The sequence below is a fragment of the Mirounga angustirostris genome, unplaced genomic scaffold (assembly GCF_029215605.1).
Source record: "Mirounga angustirostris isolate CCGP_5_RB_7025 unplaced genomic scaffold, mMirAng1.0.hap1 SCAF_16, whole genome shotgun sequence".
Classification (NCBI taxonomy): Eukaryota; Metazoa; Chordata; class Mammalia; order Carnivora; family Phocidae; genus Mirounga; species Mirounga angustirostris.
Window position 1 is genome coordinate 45,424,962 of NW_026991724.1, and position 20,041 is coordinate 45,445,002.

Here is a 20,041-nt window from a genome sequence, read left to right on the forward strand (position 1 = left end):
GCACAAGAGTAGTGATGTTGGCAATTTCGATATGCCAAAGAGAAGCCATAAAGTGCATCCTTTAAGTGAAAAGCTGAAAGTTCTTGACTGAATAAGAAAAAAAAAATTAGGTTCGGTACTGTCTGAGGACTCAGGCATCCACTGAGGGTTTTGGAACATGTCTCCTTCAGATAAGGGGGGAACTCCTGTATTTTATTTTTTGATTTATTACCATTTCTTTTTCCCACACCCATCTCACTTCTGACCATAGGCAATTGTTTTATATGATGGAAACATATTTTTTAATGCATGGATATTTTAAAATTTAAAGTGACGGGGTATTATTCATTTATATAAATGTTGCTGTGCTGTATATCTTGTTCTTTGTCTTACTTTTTCCACTTCTGTCCATGGTGGTTTATGTTCATAATGTTTATTTAATCTAACCAGTGAATTATATTGTAGAATGTTTCCTATTACCACTGTCACTAGCCTCTTCATCAAATGATTCACCCTCACCCTTTTCTCTGTTCAACATGGATGAGCCATATGACCCTCCCCTCTAGCCTCTGCTAACTGGTCTTTGAGCTAAAACATCATTCTCCTTTGAGGAGAGTTTAGGTTTCAAACATCACAGCAAAAAATTTCTGAAAAAGCTTCTTTCTACATTAAGAAGGAAGGTGATGCTACAAGTGATATTTTGTTGTATTTCATTCTAGAAGAATTGTGGCAGATGGGTGACCAGATAGAGAGCTATCAGCAAAGAGAAAACAAATCTTTAAGAGATGTTGCTTTCATCAAGAAAATTTTGACTACAAAGGATTATGAATATAAGGACATTAGAAAAATAATTCATGTGAGCCAAAACATTCTTTCACCAAAAAGACCCCATCAATGTGACTCATTTGGAAATGCTTTGAAGCATAATTTAGATTTACACAGTTATTATAGAAACAGTGCATCAAAGAACATTAATAAGATTACTGAAGATAGTAAAATTTCTTCCTGTACTGACCCTGAGTGTTCTCCAACAGGAGAGAAGTTATGGGACCATAATCAATGTGGAAAAATCCTCAGCTATAAACAAGCACCCTCTCAACATCAGAAAATTCATACTGGGGAAAAATCTTATGAATGTGCTGAATTTGGAAAGATCTTCACCCAGAAGTCACAGCTCAGGGTACATCTGAAAGTTCATACAGGAGAAAAACTTTATGTGTGCATCGACTGTGGGAAGGCTTTTGTAAAGAAGCCAGAATTCATTACACATCAGAGAACCCATACTAGAGAGAAGCCCTATAAATGCAGTGAATGTGGAAAAGCTTTTTTCCAAGTATCTTCTCTCTTAAGGCACCAGAGAATTCATACTGGAGAAAAACTTTATGAATGCAGTGAATGTGGAAAAGGATTCTCTTATAACTCCGATCTCAGTATACATCAAAAAATTCATACTGGAGAGAGACACCATGAATGCAGTGATTGTGGCAAAGCATTTACACAAAAGTCCACACTCAAGATGCATCAGAAGATTCATACAGGTGAGCGATCCTATATATGTATCGAATGTGGACAGGCCTTCATCCAGAAGACACACTTGATTGCACACCGAAGAATTCATACTGGAGAAAAACCATATGAATGCAATAACTGTGGGAAGTCCTTCATTTCTAAGTCACAACTCCAGGTACATCAACGAATTCACTCAAGAATGAAACCCTTTATATATACTGAATATGGGAAGATGTTTAATAATAGTTCCAACCTTATTACACATAAGAAAGTTCAAATTAGAGAGAAATCTTCCATATGTACTGAATGTGGTAAGGCCTTTACGTACAGGTCAGAACTGATTATACATCAGAGAATTCACACTGGGGAAAAACCTTATGAATGCAGTGATTGTGGAAAAGCCTTTACTCAGAAGTCAGCACTCACAGTGCACCAGAGAATTCATACAGGAGAAAAATCATATGTATGCATGAAATGTGGACTAGCCTTCATCCAGAAGGCTCACTTGATTGCACATCAAATAATTCACACAGGAGAGAAACCTTATAAATGTGGCCACTGTGGGAAATCCTTTACTTCTAAGTCACAACTCCATGTACATAAACGAATTCACACAGGAGAGAAACCTTATATGTGCACTAAATGTGGGAAGGCATTCACCAACAGGTCAAATCTTATTACACATCAGAAAACTCATACAGGAGAGAAATCTTATATATGTCCCAAATGTGGAAAGGCCTTCACACAAAGGTCAGATTTGATTACGCATCAGAGAATTCATACTGGAGAGAAACCTTATGAATGTGGTACCTGTGGAAAAGCCTTTACCCAAAAGTCACACCTCAATATACACCAGAAAATTCATACGGGAGAAAGACAGTATGAATGCCATGAATGTGGGAAAGCCTTTAACCAGAAGTCAATACTCATTGTGCATCAGAAAATTCATACAGGAGAGAAACCTTATGTATGCAGTGAGTGTGGGAGAGCTTTCATCCGGAAATCAAACTTCATTACTCATCAGAGAATTCATACTGGAGAGAAACCTTATGAATGCAGTGATTGTGGGAAATCCTTCACCTCCAAATCTCAGCTCCTCGTGCATCAGCCAATTCACACAGGAGAAAAACCATATGTGTGCGCTGTGTGTGGGAAAGCCTTTAGTGGCAGGTCAAATCTCAGTAAACACCAGAAAACTCATACTGGAGAAAAGCCCTACATCTGTTCTGAATGTGGGAAGACCTTCAGACAGAAGTCAGAGTTGATTATACATCATAGAATTCACACTGGAGAGAAACCTTATGAATGCAATGACTGTGGCAAATCTTTCACTAAGAAATCACAACTCCAAGTGCATCAGCGAATTCACACAGGAGAAAAGCCTTATGTATGTGCTGAGTGTGGGAAGGCTTTCACAGATAGGTCAAATTTGAATAAACACCAGACAACACACACTGGAGACAAACCTTATAAGTGTGTAGTCTGTGGGAAAGGCTTCGTCCAGAAATCTGTGCTCAATGTCCATCAGAGTATTCACACTTGAGAGGAATGGTATGAGAAAACCTCAGTGAGATCAGGTCTGATTTTACATCATTGAATTTGTTCAGAAAAATATGCATATTATCATAAGTAGAAATACCCCATCAAAATGTCACACATCACTGTACAGAAAAGAGCCTTGAATGAAGGGGGCCCTTCTCACATTGTCACTACCTTCATTAAGCCTTGAGGCATTCATACTAGAAGAAAAAGTAATTTTGTCAATTTGACAGATTAGAAGAAGGCTTCTCACAAAAAATATGATGGAACAGGGACGCCTGGGTGGTTCTGTCGGTTGAGCATCCAGTTCTTGACCTCGGCTCAGGTCTTGATCTCATGGTTGTGAGTTTGAGCCCTGTATTGGGCTCCAAACTGGGCATGGAGCCTACTTTAAAAAACAAACAAATGGGCGCCTGGGTGGCTCAGTTGGTTAAGCGACTGCCTTCGGCTCAGGTCATGATCCTGGAGTCCCTGGATCGAGTCCCGCGTCAGGCTCCCTGCTCAGCAGGGAGTCTGCTTCTCCCTCCGACCCTCCCCCCTTTCATGCTCTCTCTCTCTCAAATAAATAAAATCTTTAAAAAAAAAAACAAAAAAACAAAGACAACATATATATGATGGAACATTGTTACCAAATTCTGCATAGGAAAGTTTATGTTATGTCGTGTTAATGATAATCCTGTTTACTGTGGAATAGGTAAAGTGCCAACAAGTTGAATGGTAGAACAACATAATATATACAATAGTGACAAACCCTAAGTTCTGTGAGATGTTTGCTGCAGAACACATTGTCTGACAATTACAGGTGTTTTTTTCATACTTCTCTTGAATCTAACATGGTTGTGTGTATCCATCCCCCATTGAGTATTTCCATCAAGAAAGAGATAACTCAGTAAAAAAGTTCTTTATGTATACGGACACAAACCTCAGAGTGTATGTTGACCCATTATCCTCTAGCATCATGACTTGTAACCCCCCTTTATCATCTACCAGTAAAGTGTCTTTGACCCTCATGAGTCCCTAGCACATTGTCTTCTGACACCCATAAGTGCATTAGTGCTAAACACTGTGTCTGCTGACTGCCATTACCTCATTTAGCTCCCAGCATAGTGTTTTCTGAACCTCTACTACCCTCAGGAAACTTTCTGAGGTAAGAATTTTCAGGTCATTTTGGTCAGCTTTTCATCCAGTCTCCCTTTTGCTGTCATAGTTCTAGCTCATTTGCCTTCCTTAATGACCTGACATTTATAATAATAACAAATCAGTAACTCATATTTTAAAAATCTTGACATTTGTTCATGTCTTCTCTATGTCCATCTTCATGCCATGGGCTCCACAAGCACCTCTCCCCATGTGCCTCAAACACATCAGTTCAGGTCCTGTCTCAAGGCCTTTGCACTCTCTTTGAAGAACAAAGTTCCTCATATCTGTGTGGTTAGCTCCTTCATGTCTTCCAGTGGCACCTTTTCACAGAGGCCCCTGTGCTTTCCTGCCTGGTTTAAAATTTTGGCCCCCTCCCCTCTATCCTTTATCCTTCTCCATAGCACTTACTGCCATGGTACCCTGTATATTTTACTTACTTGTCTATGGCTCCCACACTAGAATGTTTTTCCCTGTTTTGTTCACCACTGTGAGCCTTGACCTGTGCCTGACAACAACAAGCATTCCATAAATGCACATTGTGGAGTGTTGACCCTGTTCATCACAACTTCCCTTTGATCTTTTCTATATTGCAGCATAAGATGCTCCAACGGGGAGAACAAACTTGCCTAAAACACCAAGCTTTTTCATCTCTAGTTTTTACCTGGGCTGTGCCTCCTTTCTGGCCCTAAAGCTGAAATATCACCATAAACCTTTTGGTCTGATGCCAGCCACTTGAAAGAAGGCAAAACTGATACAGTAGAAATCCCACATAGATGCTTGGTGTTCCAGGATTTCTTACCATGATTCAGAAATACCACAGTGAGCTCCAAAATCATTGCAGAATAGCCTGCTCACTTTGCCCTAGCATGCACAACCTTACCTCACCCCAGACCCTTACCTATAGACCCACTCCTTATGCTCTGACAGGCCCAAAGCTAATAGTATGAAGGGGCTAAGAGCAAACAGGGCAGACCTTCCTTGGAAGTTAGGTGTCTGACCCAAGACTGGCAGCAGTGGCTTCTGATTGAACACTTAGCTGCTGGGCAGCCAAATTGGAACCAGCAGAATGGTTCCTCCAGGTCAGTCCACTGGTAACAACTGGGAATGGGAAGTAGTGGGGTTGTGCAGAGATGCTCTCGCCTTTGTGAACAACAGCATAGTGGTTGAGGATCGGGACAGAACCTGGTCAAGGGGGCAAGCCTAGGAATTGCCCCTTTACCCTCCTCAAATTTCGTAGTGCTTAGTGACACATCCCATTACTCCACCTTAGATCAGTGTCTGATTCATCTTTAGCTCCCTTTCACCTCACCCTTTCACAGTATCTGATGATCTACCATATGCCTTCTATCTTTGAACAATGTATGGTGGGCAACCCACTGTTAACCCCTTTACTTCATCCAGTACTGTATCTGGGGTTTTTCTAAATGTCTTGCAACCCAGAATTCTGCCCCAACTTAGGACAATGTTTGCTGACCCCTTAAGAGAGTGTCTTGAGACCCCCTTATCCTACACCAGCACAGTATCTGGATACCCATTATCCCTCTTTTACTCCACTACTGTGTGTTTATCACTCCTCCTTAATTCCAGGAAATAGTGTCTGGAGATTTTCTCATTACCTCCTCCACAATTACTTCCAGCATAATGTCTGTTACTTCACTTGTGACAAAGTCTAGTAACCTCCATACTCCTCATTTATTCCTACTTTCATGTAAGTAGTGATGCATGACTACTTACTGCAGTCCTCAGAATAGGGAGCTATGATATACTGCCCCCCCACAACCCAACTATTAATAATATCTTTTTTTAAAAGATTTTTATTTATTTATTTGACAGAGAGAGACAGCGAGGGAGGGAACACGGGGAGTGGGAGAGGGAGAAGCAGGCTTCCCGCTGAGCAAAGAGCCCGATGTGGGGCTCGATCCCAGGACCCCGGGATCATGATCCAAGCCGAAGGCAGACGCTTAACGACTGAGCCACCCAGGTGCCCCTAATAATATCTTCTAAAACTCTCTCTATACTTATAGTAGAATGGTTTTTGATCTCCCTCCAATACTTGTCCATCACAACAATGGTAACTAATTATCTCCCATTTCCCCACCTAGCAGTGTCTGTAATGATCCCCAACCCAGCATGTGGTGATGCCCTTAATAACCTCTGAACACTGGTAAGTGCCATTAACCTGCTTTGCTCCCCACAAATAAGGGCAATGACTTATAATGCACCATAAACTCCACATTTTCATCTGCATTTTGGAGCCTCCACTATCCCCCGTCTCTGTAGGACCTCTTAATAACCAGCAAAAAGTGTTGATGCCCATTACCCAGTAACACATTATCTGTGACCACTCCATTAAATCCTGGTAGTATTTGCTTTTCCCCAGTTGGTCCCCACTAACATAATGCTGATTCCCCATTGCCCACATTGCTTCACGAGGCCCCTGAGTGGCTACTGCAAGTTCTCCAGCATTGCTTCTCCACATCCCCACTATTTGCATGGACAGGAGACCTGGAAGAGGGAGAAGGGTTGAGGATGAGATCCTAGCTTCATAGATCCCTCTGGGGAATTAGTGGCCCAGAGTGGGCTAGAGAGGATCTGAGGGCATCAGAAGACCACAAGCTGAGCTTCCCATGATACAGTCAGAGAATAGAGAACAGAGAAGGCTATGGATGTGGATCCAAATCCTGGTGCCAACACTGATCTGCAAACTTTCCCTCCGGGCCTCAATTGCCTCACCTATAAAATGTAATTATGGAGAATGAAGTGACTTAATATAAGTCAGGGCTTATTAAGGGAGCAGGGCTAGTGGAGCTCACTGAGGGTATCCTGTTATTGTTAATAATATTACTAGTTATAAATTGACACAAGCATCTGACCAACATCTGTATGGCTGTGCCCAAACCTCACAGAGGGAAACATGTTATTTTATTGTAAGTTACTTTCAATTATTTCTCTTTTATATGTATTATGATACTGGAGTACTGAGATATTTTTAAAGTCAGATATATTGAGGTATTTATATAAGATAATATTTACTTTTAGTGTACAATTCTGAGTTTTGACAGATGCATACAATTATGTAATCAACACCATAATCAAAGACAGAGAACATTTCCTTCGCTCCCCAAAATTCCTTCTTATCCCTTTTTAGGCACTTTCTCTCCCTATTTCCAGCCTCTTGCAGTCACTAATTTGATCTGTTTCTTGTCTCTATAGTTTTGCTTTTTTCCACAATGTTATAGAAATATGTGTGCATGTACATATGCATGTATCTCCTTTTGAGTCTGACATCTCATTTTATGATTTATTTGAAATTCATCCATATGGTTGTATGAGATACAGATGGAAAATAAGCTAATGAAAAGATGCTCAACATAATTAGTCAGAAAAATGCGAATTAAGACCATGATGAGATACCACTACACACTTATTAGAATGGCTTTAAAAAAATTTTTTTTAAATAGTACCAAAAGTTGTTGAGGATGCATAGCAGTGGAAACTTTCATGTGTTGCTGTTGGAAAGGTAAAGTGGTTTATCCACTCTGAACCAAAATTTGGCAAGTTCTTATAAAATTAACCATATACTAACCCTATGACCCAGCAATCCCACTCCTTGGTACTTAACCTATAGAAATGAAAAATTACATATGGACTCAAATGTTCACAGAAACTATTGCCAAAAGATTGGAAACAGACCAAATATCATCAGTGGGTGAATAATTCAGCAAATTGAAGGACAGCTATACGATGGGATACTACTTACCCATAAAAGGGAATGATTTATTGACACAAGCTACAACGTGGATGAATCTCAAAAGTATTATGTTTTACCATGTGATAATTTAAATTATATTTGATAAAAAATTATTAGATATTAGATTATAAATATAAATAGGTTTGTATAATTTTATGTGCATATTATTACATATTATAGTAATATTGTATATTTACAATATATAGCACATATTTATTGTATATTCCTTATAATAAAATGCTTATTTTATGATATATGTATTGTATGATTATTGAATTATATAATTTTTATAATATATCAAACTTTCACATAACACTTCAGTTATTTGTATTTTTACATGTTTACGTAAATTTAACGTTTATAGTGTAAAGTTGTAACTAGAATAAAAGGGAGCTTATTGTCTGGAGAGCCTGCAGTTGTAGCTGGTCAACATTTTTAATATTTGTCAACAGCTCAACTCTGGCTGTTCTTAACAAGGAAGTTTGCTCCACTTTGCCCAGCTGTGTTCTCTGAGAGTACTCTGTCTCCCCAATGCCCATGCAGCTTCCTGTCTTTTCCATTCTTTGGAGAACCCCCTGCCACCATCCTTCAACCATTGTATGTGAAGTAACACTTCTTGTGATCACTTTGTATTTTGTACTGTATTTGTGTTGCAAGTACCACCATCTGACCTGATATTAAATATTTCTGTTTTTGGTTTATCATTCACCCCTCCCCACTGGACTGTCAACTTCATGATGCCCAGACTTTATCTTGTTCTTACTGTGTTCAAGGCACCCAGCATAGCACTAGCACAAAGCAGACACTCTGTATAAGTTTTTTTTTTTAAGATTTATTCATGAGAGAGAGAGAGAGAGAGCCTGCTCGGGTGGGGGGAGGGACAAAGGGAGACACTCTTCAAGCAGACTCCCTGCTGAGCACAGAGCCTGAGCTGGGGCTCAATCCTATGACCCACCACACCCTGAGCTGAAACCAAGTCAGATGTTCAACCGACTGAGCCACCTAGGCGCCCCTCTGTATAAGTTTGTTAAATGGAAGAATGAATGATAGTAATAGCAGCAAGGCTGACCAAGTGCCCCACACCAAGTGAGCTAAACTCATGGTGGGGGGGAGGTGAGGGAGGGAAGGTAGGTTGGTTACATGCCCCCTAATTCAAGATTTAATGCCCCTTCCCACACCTCAGCATATCTAAGCCCTAACCCTTCCTCACCCAACCTCAACCACCCCATCCTTCCCCTCCCCAGTATATCTGACCTGCATCCTTTCCCAGCATCCACAAGGTCAGTGCTGTGTCTCCTTACTCAGCCTCCTGGTTGCAGTGGGCAAGCCATGTAGAGTGGGGAGGGACAATAGCAGGGAACCAATAGGGGCCCTCCTGTCAGCATCCACCCCAGCACTTCTGTATCCCATGATCCCATGTGGTCTGCCCTGCCTCCTCCACCAGAAGAACCACCAGTGGATATGAAACTCTGGGGACAAGAGGAAGGTGGCAGCGCTGAGGCTTTCCAGCTCCAGGCACCTTGCCGGACAATAAATATGACACAATGTGGCAGGTGACCCTGTGGCAAGGTTGGGTTAAAGCCATAATTGTCATGGGCACTTGCCCTAATAGCAGGATAGGCTGAGCCCTTCACCCTCAGCCGTCAATTGGGGTACTGGTGCTGGTGTGACTATTATCTATATTATATTATCCCCTAACCACACCCCACCCCACTTTCCATGCCATACATCATACCATACCATACACAATACCATACCAGTTATTAACCATTTTACTTAATTCCATAATTATATTGATTCTATTACTGAAGTATAATTAAATGTATCAAAATTTCTGCCATTATTTATACTATGCCTGTAATTATTAAGATATGAATAAGACAAACTCTGATGCTAAGAAATCCTGTATCCCTTCTGCTTTCTGCCACCTTCAGGTCAGTGGTGTTTGCACTGTGTACCACAATGATAGTGCCACTTATAGAGGTAAAGTTTTTTTTCCCCCTTCTGTGAAATGAGCTCAATTAGATTACTCCCTTAGTGATATTATGATTGTACTATTTTAATATTTATTATAATGGGCATTGCTATTCAAACAAAAACTGGTGTTCTGTTTCCATCTGTTAAACAGGACAATGTGAATGCTACTTTAATACAATCATTTGAATTACATTAAGGTTATGACTATAATTGGGTGCCTGGCTGGCTCAGTTGGTAGAGCATGCAACTCTTGATCTCAGGGTCATGAGTTTCAGGTTCATATTAGGTGGAGAGATTACTTAAAAAGATAGGACTATAGGAGCGCCTGGGTGGCTCAGTCGGTTAGGTGTCTGCCTTCAGCTCAGGTCATAATCCCAGGGTCCTGGGATCGAGCCCTACATCGGGCTCCTTGCTCGGTGGGGAGTCTGCTTCTCCCTCTCCCTCTGCTGCTCCCCCTGCTTGTGTTCTCTCTCTCTCTGTCAAATAAATAAAATCTTTCTTTTAAAAAAAAGATAGGACTATAATTAATGTCAATTCTGAGAACCCATGGTGTGTTCCATTGCATTCTGGAAAATGGCACGTTTATAATGCATTGCTGACTACAGTATTTATTGCTATGTAACAAGCTACCCAAAACGTAATGGCTTAAGGGCACCTGGGTGGCTCAGTCGGTTAAGCATCTACCTTTGGCTCAGGTCATGATCTCAGGGTGCTGGGATCGAGCCTCATGCTGGGCTTCCTGCTCAGTGGGGAGTCTGCTTCTCTCTCTCCGTCTCCCTCAGCCCTTCCCCCTCGTGTTCACTCTCTTGTGCTCTCTCTCTTAAATCTTTAAAAAAAGAAACTTAATAGCTTAAAACAATAATAAACATGGGGCGCCTGGGTGGCTCAGTTGGTTAAACGTCTGCCTTTGGCTCAGGTCATGATCCCAGGGTCCTGGCATCAGGTTCCCTGCTCAGCGGGGAGCCTACTTCTCCCTCTCCCTCTGCCTGCCAATCCCCCCACTTGTGTTCTCTCTCTGTCAAATAAACAAAACCTTTAAAAACAAAACGAACAAAACAATAAATATTTATTCTCTCAGTTTCTGAGGGCCAGAAAGCTGGGACTAGCTTAGCGAGGTGGTTCCAGCTTAGGAACTGTCATGAGGTTACAGTCAAGATGTTGGCCAGAGTTGCAGTCATCTGAAAGCTGATTGAGGCTTGCAGGATCTGATTCCAAGCCAGTTCACATGACTATTGGCAGGCCTTAGTTCCTCACCATATGGGCCCCACTTAGGGCTCTTGAGTGTACTCACAAACATGGTGGCTGAATTTGTTATATTGGTCAACCCATTCATTGTGGAAGGGGTTTGAATACCAGGAAGCAAGATTCATTAAAGAAAATCTTGGAGACTAGCTACCACAGAAACATTGTGATTATTTGCATTTATGTTAATATTATCATTGCAACTGATAACACTATTAGGAATCATAACAGTCTTGCAAACCAGAGGGAAATAATCCACATATTACACGGTTTAAATGACAGAACCCAGTACACAGTGCTAATAGTGACTGATGATGATGATGATGATGATGATAATGATGGCAGCAAATTTTATTAAGTGTCTGAGAGACAGTCCCTGTCTAGGCACTTTAAATCTATAATAAATCAATCCACACAACAATGCTTAAGATGGGCTCATTATTATTCCTATTTCACAGATGAAGAATGTGTGTCATAGAGAAGTAAAGGAACTTGCCCAAGGTAAAAAGTAAACAGCAGAGGGGGGATTCAAAGTCAGGCCAAAATGTGGAAGGAGCCAAGATGCCCTTCAACAGATGAATGGATAAAGAAGATGTGGTACAGATACACAATGGAATATTATTCAGCCATCAAAAAGGATGAATACCCACCATTTGCATTGACATGGATGGAACCAGAGGGGATTATGCTAAGTTAAGTAAGTCAAGCAGAGAAAGACAATTATCATATGGTTTCACTCATATGTGGAACATAAGCAATAGCATGGAGGACCACAGGGGAAGGGAGGGAAATCTGAAGGGAGAGAAATCAGGGAGACAGACCATGAGAGACTATGGGCCACGGGAGACAGAATTTTGGAAGGTCCAAAATCAAGGTGACAGCTTTTATGGCTTCTGATGAGGGCTCACTTCCTGCCTGGCTGCCTTCTCCTTGTGTCCTCACATGGTGTTTCTTTGGTGCATGTGCATGGAGAAAGAGTGAGCTTTCTTTTTCCTCTTCGTATAAGGCTAACTACCAATCCTATTGGATTAGAACTCCATTCTTATAACTTCATTTAGCCATAATGCCCTCCTAAAATCCCTATGGCCAAATACAGTCACATTGCAGGTTAAGGCTTCAACATAAGAATTTTAGAGGGACACAGTTCAGTCTGTAGCACCTTCCAAAGGACATTCCTTTCTTTGAAATCTGTGGTGCTAACTCCAACCATCAGGTGGTAGACAGTATTTCTGATTGTACAGTTTTAGCATCAGAAAAGTTGGTGTTGCCCTTGGTTCAGGAAACCCCTGTATTTCTCACTTTGTATCTCTCAATTCCCATTGGGAGAAATCCTCATTCCAACTGCAGAATAAATTATCTTCTTGGCCAAGCTGGAGACTCCACAGAATCACTTTTATTCTTTTGAAGTATCATTTAAAACCAAGAGAGACAGAGGCACCTGGGTGGCTCAGTTGGTTAAGCATCTGCCTTTGGCTCAGGTCATGATTCTGGGGTCCCGGGATCAAGCCCCACATTGGGCTCCCCACTCAGCGGGGAGTCTGCTTCTCCCTCTGCCCCTCCCTGCACTCATGCTCTCTCTCTCTCTCTCCCCCTCAAATAAAATCTTTAAAAAAACAACAACAACAAAAAAACAAGAGAGACAGCTTTAAATAAGAGTAGCTGGCTGAGGCCTGGGAGGCTTATCTCCTCTTCCTGACAGTCCACGTCCATAGAATGACTACATTCCATAGTGACTGCCTTCTTCTAGCACTGCTGATTCCCAACATCATCAGCTAATCTTAATGATCAAGGACTCCTCTACCTGCCTTATACACAAACTAAGCAGAATCATTTTAACTTACTTTACCTCATGTGGGTGCAAAAGAGGGAGGTGCTAATATCATCCTACCTGCTTTACAAAGGGGAGTCACAAGTATTCACACCCTGGAGAGAATGAAGTTATGAATTGACCCATCATTCCTGAGGCAGGAAAGGCAGAAAGCTAGGGTCAGAAGCAGTTCAGAAATTAAGGGTAACACACACCAGGAAATAGCATCAATCTCCCATAGCTCAATGCCTCCTGACACTGTTTTGTTCGCACAATATGGAAATGGATTGTTTCATGACATAGGTAATCATATGTTGTTTTGGAAGCTATAGAGAAGAAAGGACATTTTCTGTTTCTTATCCTGTTGAGAATTCCCTCACCAGCAGTAGGAGGGCCTAGAATTATTAAACTTGAAACACAGAAATTGCATAGTGAATCCTGAGGCCAAAGGGAGCTCCCGAAGATGTTTAAACTGTGAAGAGGCATAAAGAGGATGCACACAGGAAGAACCATAGCATTTTTGGTTCTCCAGGATATTTTTTAAAATTATTATAACTAAGTAAACTGATATTGGGCCTCGCTACTCATATCCAAATTATCTGGATGATTTTTTATTACATAGATTTCTGGGCCCCACCACCAGTTTCTGATTCAGGAAATGTGGACTGCGGACTACGAATCTGAATTTCTCACAGGTTCCCAGGTGGTGGTAATACTGTTGGTACTCAGATGACACTGTAAGCAACACAGACCTAGAGAGGTCAGTGGTTCACTCAAAGTCATAGAGCTTAGTAAAAGGTAGAGATGGGAACTGAAGCCAGCAAGTGTGAGTCTAGAACCTAAGGGATACCTGAGAGAGGATGGATGGTAGAATTTCAACAAATATCCTCCTGCCAGAGGCCTGGTTATGATTGATCCAAGGAATCTTTCCTGGTCCCCCAGACAACTCAGTGAAGTTGAAGAACATGTGTGAAACAATCAGTTTTGAGGGACTAGGAGGGCACTAGAAGGAAACTTAGTTGTATATGATAAAAAACCATGACTATGCTTAGAACAGATGTAAATCTTTGTAACCTTGGCTTAAGCAACAGTTTCTTAGGTGATGTCTAAAGCACAAGCAAACAAAAAATAGGTAAACTAGACTTCATCAAAATTAAATACTTTTTTGAGTCTGAGGACATTATCAAGATGCAAAGAACCCACAGAATGGGAACAGTATTTTCAAATCCTCTCTCTGATAGGAATCTAATTTCCAGAATATATAAAGAACACTTAGAACTCAACAATAAAAAGACAAATAACCCAATCTAAAACGAAGAATTTGAAGACATTTCTCCAAAGAAGACATACAAATGGTCAATAGCCCATGGGAAAATGTCCAGCATCATTAGAGAAATGCAAATCAAAACCACAATGAAATACCACCTTTGTACCCATTAACACAGTCATTTAAAAAAAAGGAAAATAGTAAGTGTTGATGAGGTTGTGGAAAAACTGGAACCCTCACAGATTGCTGGCACGGATTTCACATACCTGTTGGCCGTTTTTATGTCTTCTTTGCAGAAATGTCTATTCAAATCTTTAGCCCATTTTTAAATAGAGGTATGCAATGGGTTTCATTTCTTTGTTTTGCTATTAGGTTGTAGGAGTTCCTTATATTTCTTTTAGAAATTAACTCCTTAAATGACATCGCTTGCAAATATTTTCTTCCAGTCCATGGGTTGCTTTTCACTCTGTTTTTGCTTTGCTGTCAAAAGCATTATTTGCTTTTAATTTGATGCAGTCTCACTGGTCTGTATTTGCTTTTGTTGCCTGTGCTTTATACACATAGTGGTGTATCTATGCTGTAAAGCTTTTCTTCTGATTTCTAGGAGTTTTAGAGTTTCAGAACTTACATTTAAGTTTTAAATCCATGGGGGTTGATTATTGTGTATGGTGTAATACATAGGTCCAATTTCATTCCTATGTATGTGAATATCCAGTTTTCCTAACACAATTTGTTAGGACTATCCCTTCTCCATTGTGTATTCTTGCCATCCTTGTTGAAGGTGAACTGATCTTATATGTGTGGATTTAGTTCTGGGCTCACTGTTCTGATCCATTGGTCTATACAGTCTGTCTATATGTCTGTCTTTTTACCAGACCATACTGTTTTAATTACTAAGGCTTTGAAATATATTTTGAAATCAGGAAGTGTAGTGCCTCCGGTTTTGTTCTTTCCCAAGATTGTTTTGGTTATTTGGAGACTGTTTCCATGTGAGTTTTAGAATTATATTGTAAAAAAGTAGTCCAGTTTCATTCTTTAGTATGTGGCAGTCCAGTTTTCCCAACACCATTCATTGAAGAGATTGTCCTTTACCCACTGTATATTCTTGGCTCCTTTGTTGTAAATTAATTGACCATCTACGTGTAAGTTTATTTCTGGGCTTTCTATTCTGTTCCTTTAATCTATATGTCTCTTTTTATGCCAATACCTTGTACAGTTTGATTACACAGATTTGTGATATAGTTTGAAGTCAGGAAGTGTGATGCCTTTTTAAGATTGTTTGACTATTTGGGGTCTTTTGTTTCCATGCAAATTTTAGGATCATTTGTTCTATTTCTGTGAAAAATACCATTGGAATTTTGTTAGGAATTGCATTGGATCTGTAGATTGCTTTGGGTAGTATAGAAATTTTAACAATATTAATTCTTCTAGTCCAAGAACATGGAATATCATTCCATTTATTTGCATCTTTTTCATTTTCTTTCATTAATGTCTTACAGTTTTCAGTATATAGGTCTATCACTTCCTTGGTTAAATTTATTCCTAGGTATTTTATCCTTTTTGATAACACTGTAATTGGGATTGTTTTCTTAATTTTTCTGATAATTTGTTATTAATGTATAGAAATGCAAGTGAGTTTTGTATACTTTTGTATACTTTATGACCTGCAACTCTACTGAATTTATTAGTTCTAAAAGTTTTTTTTTTTTTGAACTCTTTAGGGTTTTCTATATATACTCTCATGTCATCTGCAAATAGTGATAGTTTTATTTCTTCTTTTCCAATCAAATGTCTTTTATTTCTTTTTCTTTCCTAATTGCTTTGGCTGGGACTTCCAATATTATATTGAATAAAAGTGGTGAGTGTGGGCATCCTTGTCCCTGATCTTAAAGGAAAAGTTTCCAGCTTTTCACCATTTAGTATGATGTTAGCTGTGGGCTTTATTATGTTGAGGTACATTTCTTCCCTACCTGCTTTGTTGACAGTTTTATCATTAATGGATGTTGACTTTGTCAAAGTGCTGTTCCCGCATCATTGAGATGATCATATGATTTTTGTCCTTAATTTTGTTAATGTGGTGTATTACATTGATTTGTAGATGTTTAATGATCCTTGCATGCCTGGAATAAATCCCACTTGGTCATGGTGTATAACCCTTTTAATATATTGTTGAATTCAGTTTGCTAATACTTTGTTAAAGATTATTACACCTATGTATCTGGTTTTAGTCATGGTAATGCTGGCCTCAAAATGAGTTCGGAAGAATTTGAGAAGGATTAGTATTAATTTTTCCTGAAATGTTTGGTGGAATTCACTAGTGAAGCCATCTAGTCCTGGACTTTTGTTTGTTGGGAGGTTTTTGATTACTGATTCAATTACCTTACAAGTAATCAGTCTGTTTAGATTCTTCTATTTCCTTATGATTCAATATTGGTAGGTTATATGTTTCTAGGTATTCATCATTTCTTCTAGGTTGTTCTTTTTTTTGGTGTATAATTGTTCACACTAGTCTCTTATAATTCTTTGTATTCTTATGGTATCAGCTGTAATGCCTCCTTTTTTATTCTGATTTTATTTGAGTCCTCTCTTTTTTTTTTCTTGTGTGTGTGTGTATAGCTAAAGGCTTTATCTTTTGAAAAAACCCAGCTCTTAGTTTCATTGATCTTTTCTGTTGTTTTTGGTCTCTATTTCATTTATTTTCACTCTGATTTTTGTTATTTCCTTCATTCTACTACCTTAGGGCTTCATTTGGTATACTGTATGTCCATTTTCTTTGTCTCAAGATATATTTTTAATTTAATGTACATTCTGCTCAAGTGCATATATACACTCAAAATAGATCATATGCTGGTCTTAAGGTCTTAAAATGTCTTAAGACACTAAGAAGGATTGAAACCATACAGAATATGTTCTTTGGCCACAATGGAATTAAATTTGAAATCATTAAAATATCTAAGGAAACTCCCAGTATTGGAAAATAAATACTACACACAGGAAATTAGAAAATATATAGAAATGAACAATAATGAAAATGTAGCATATAAAAATGTATGTTATGTAGCTAAGATAGTATTTTGAGGGAAATCTATAAATGTTTATATTACAAAAGAAGAAAAGTATAAAGTCAACAAACTAAGGTTGTACTGCAAGATTCTAGAAAAAGAAAAGCAAAATAAACCCACAGTTACTGGAAGGAAAGAAAATAAGAAGGATAAAAACAAGTTAATGAATTAGAAAACTGACAAATAATAGAGAAAATCAACGGAGCCAAAGCAAAGTTGAAAATATCAGCAAGCTTGATAAACTCTTAGCAAAAATGACCAAGAAAAAATAAAGAAGAAAAACACAAATATCAGAAATAACAGAGGGGGCACCTGGGTGGCTCAGTTGGTTAAGCAACTGCTTTCGGCTCAGGTCATGATCCTGGAGTCCTGAGATCGAGACCCACGTTGGGCTCCCTGCTGAGCAGGGAGTATGCTTCTCCCTCTGGCCCTCCCCCATCTTGTGCTCTCTCTCTCATTCTCTCTCTCTCGAATAAATAAATAAAATCTTTAAATAAAAAAGGGAGAAGCAGGCTTCCCTCGGAGCAGGGAGCCCAATGTGGGGCTCGATCCCAGGACCCTGGGCCCATGACCTGAGCCGAAGGCAGATGCTTAGCGACTGAGCCACCCAGGTGCTCAAAATAAATAAAATCTTAAAAAAAAAAAAGAAATTACAGAGGGTTTCTAATTACAGATCCTATACAAATTAAGTAATAAAGAATACATGAGTAAATAATAATTAAAGAAAATATTATGAACCCTTTCATACAAGCTAGATGAAATGGATACATTCCTTGAAAGACAGCAACTAGCAAAGATTACTCAAAAAAATATGTAATATGAATGGCTGTATATCTACCATAGAAATTGAATTTATAGTAAAAGTATTGCCCTAACAGTTATAAGTATTGCCCTAACAAACATGGCCCTAATGATTTTATGGATAAGTTCTATCAAGAAATAACACCAATACTACACAAAATCTTTTAGAATTAGCTCCCAACTCGCTGCAGGAACCCAGCATTAACCCTGCTACTAAAACCAGGAAAAAGGCATTATTAGAAAACTATAGATTTCCCTCATGAACACTAGTGTAAAAATCCTTTTCAAGTACTAACAAATAGAGTCCAGTAATATTTATAAAATACATAGTGCAGCATAATCCAGAGTTTATCCCATGAATACAAATTGGATTAACATTTGAATATCAATTAATGTAATTCAACACATTAACAGATTAAGAAAGCAAAATGATAAGATCACTTGAATAAAGGTGTAACATACTTAGATGAAATCAAAACAGAGTCCTCATAAAAATTCTTACCAAGTTAAGAGTAGAGAGGAACTTTCTCTCCAATAAAGGGCACTCAAAATACATAAATAATGTATTCAATAGTGAAATATTGAAGGCTTTCTCATTTAAATCAGAAACAATGGTAGTGATTGATACATTTATAATCTTGATTATGGTAATGGTTTCACAAATATACACATACATCAAGATCTGTCAAGGGGCTCCTTGTTGGCTCAGTTGGTTGGGCATCTGACTGGATTTCTGCTTAGGTCATGATCTCAGGGTCCTGAGATTGACCCCTCTGGCTCTGTATTGGGCATGGAACCTGCTTAAGATTCTCTCTCTCCCTCTCCCTCTGCCCCACCCCCACAAAATTTGTCAAAATGTATCTTGGGCCTTTCAGGGAAACTTTTCATATAGTATCTCAAAGGAAAGACACCACTACTCTGACTAGTTTTGGGTTCCTTGCAATGCATTCCTATTGCTCCCAACATGCTCACCTGGACACCATCCTGCTTTTCACCCATCCGAGGTTCTCTCCCTTGTTCCAAAAGGGAAATCACTGCTGGCTTTGAAATAGCAAGTCCTGCTCAAAGATATGGGATATTAAAAATGAATATAGTAGGGGCATCTGGGTGGCTCAGTCATTAAGCGTCTGCCTTCAGCTCAGGTCATGATCCCAGGGTCCTGGGATCGATCCCCGCATCCGGCTCTGCTCTGCGGGAAGCCTGCTTCTCCTTCTCCCCCTGCTTGTGTTCCCTCTCTCGCTGTGTCTCTCTCTGTCAAATAAATAAATAAAATCTTTAAAAAAAAATGAATATAGTGTCAACTATACTTAAACTACAATGAATGAATGAATGAATGAATGAATTTTTATTTAGAGTTGGTTTAACCTAAGCAAATTCAGATCTAATTGTTCATCAGAAGAATGATGGAAACAGCAATTCACCATTTGGCAAATACCAGAGTAATAATTGCTGCATGCAGCAATCGTTGATGGAAGCTAAAATATAGGGGAAGGTATCATGAGAAAGAGGACAGATAGAGAGTCTTCACAACAAGCTTAATGACTGCAGTGGTAAACTAGTGGCTTTATAGTGCAGAAGCCTGGAGAACACTACTATAACCAACAGATCAAATTAGCATTAGTGGTAATAAGGGACGCCTGGGTGGCACAGTCAGTTGAGTAAATGACTCTTGGTTTCGGCACAGGTTGTGATCTCAGGGTCATGAGATCGAGCCCATGCCAGGCTCCACACTGAGTGCAGGGTGTGCTTGAGACTCTCCCTCTCCCTCTGCTCCTCCCCTCTGTGCTCTCTCTGTCTCAAATAAATAAGTAAATCTTTAAAAAAAATAGCATTAATAAGTATACAAACATCAACCAAATGGGACTAAAAAAAATAAATAGATGGTAGATCTATCAAGATGGTAGGCTTAAAGCCAACCATATCAATAATTCCATTGAACAATGACTTAAACATTCCAAGTGGAGGTG

The 20,041-nt window shown here is 39.3% G+C and overlaps 1 protein-coding gene across 1 annotated transcript in view; it reads left to right on the forward strand.

Annotated features, from left to right (window-relative positions):
- LOC123855603 (zinc finger protein 585A-like) overlaps positions 1-9,761 on the forward strand; it is a 57,097-nt gene extending 47,336 nt beyond the window's left edge. The window contains 1 exon segment of the mRNA XM_064581437.1: positions 1,068-9,761. Within this exon segment, the coding sequence (XP_064437507.1) occupies positions 1,068-3,031 (1,964 nt within the window). The 3' untranslated portion in view covers positions 3,032-9,761.
- Positions 9,762-20,041: the final 10,280 nt, after the last annotated feature.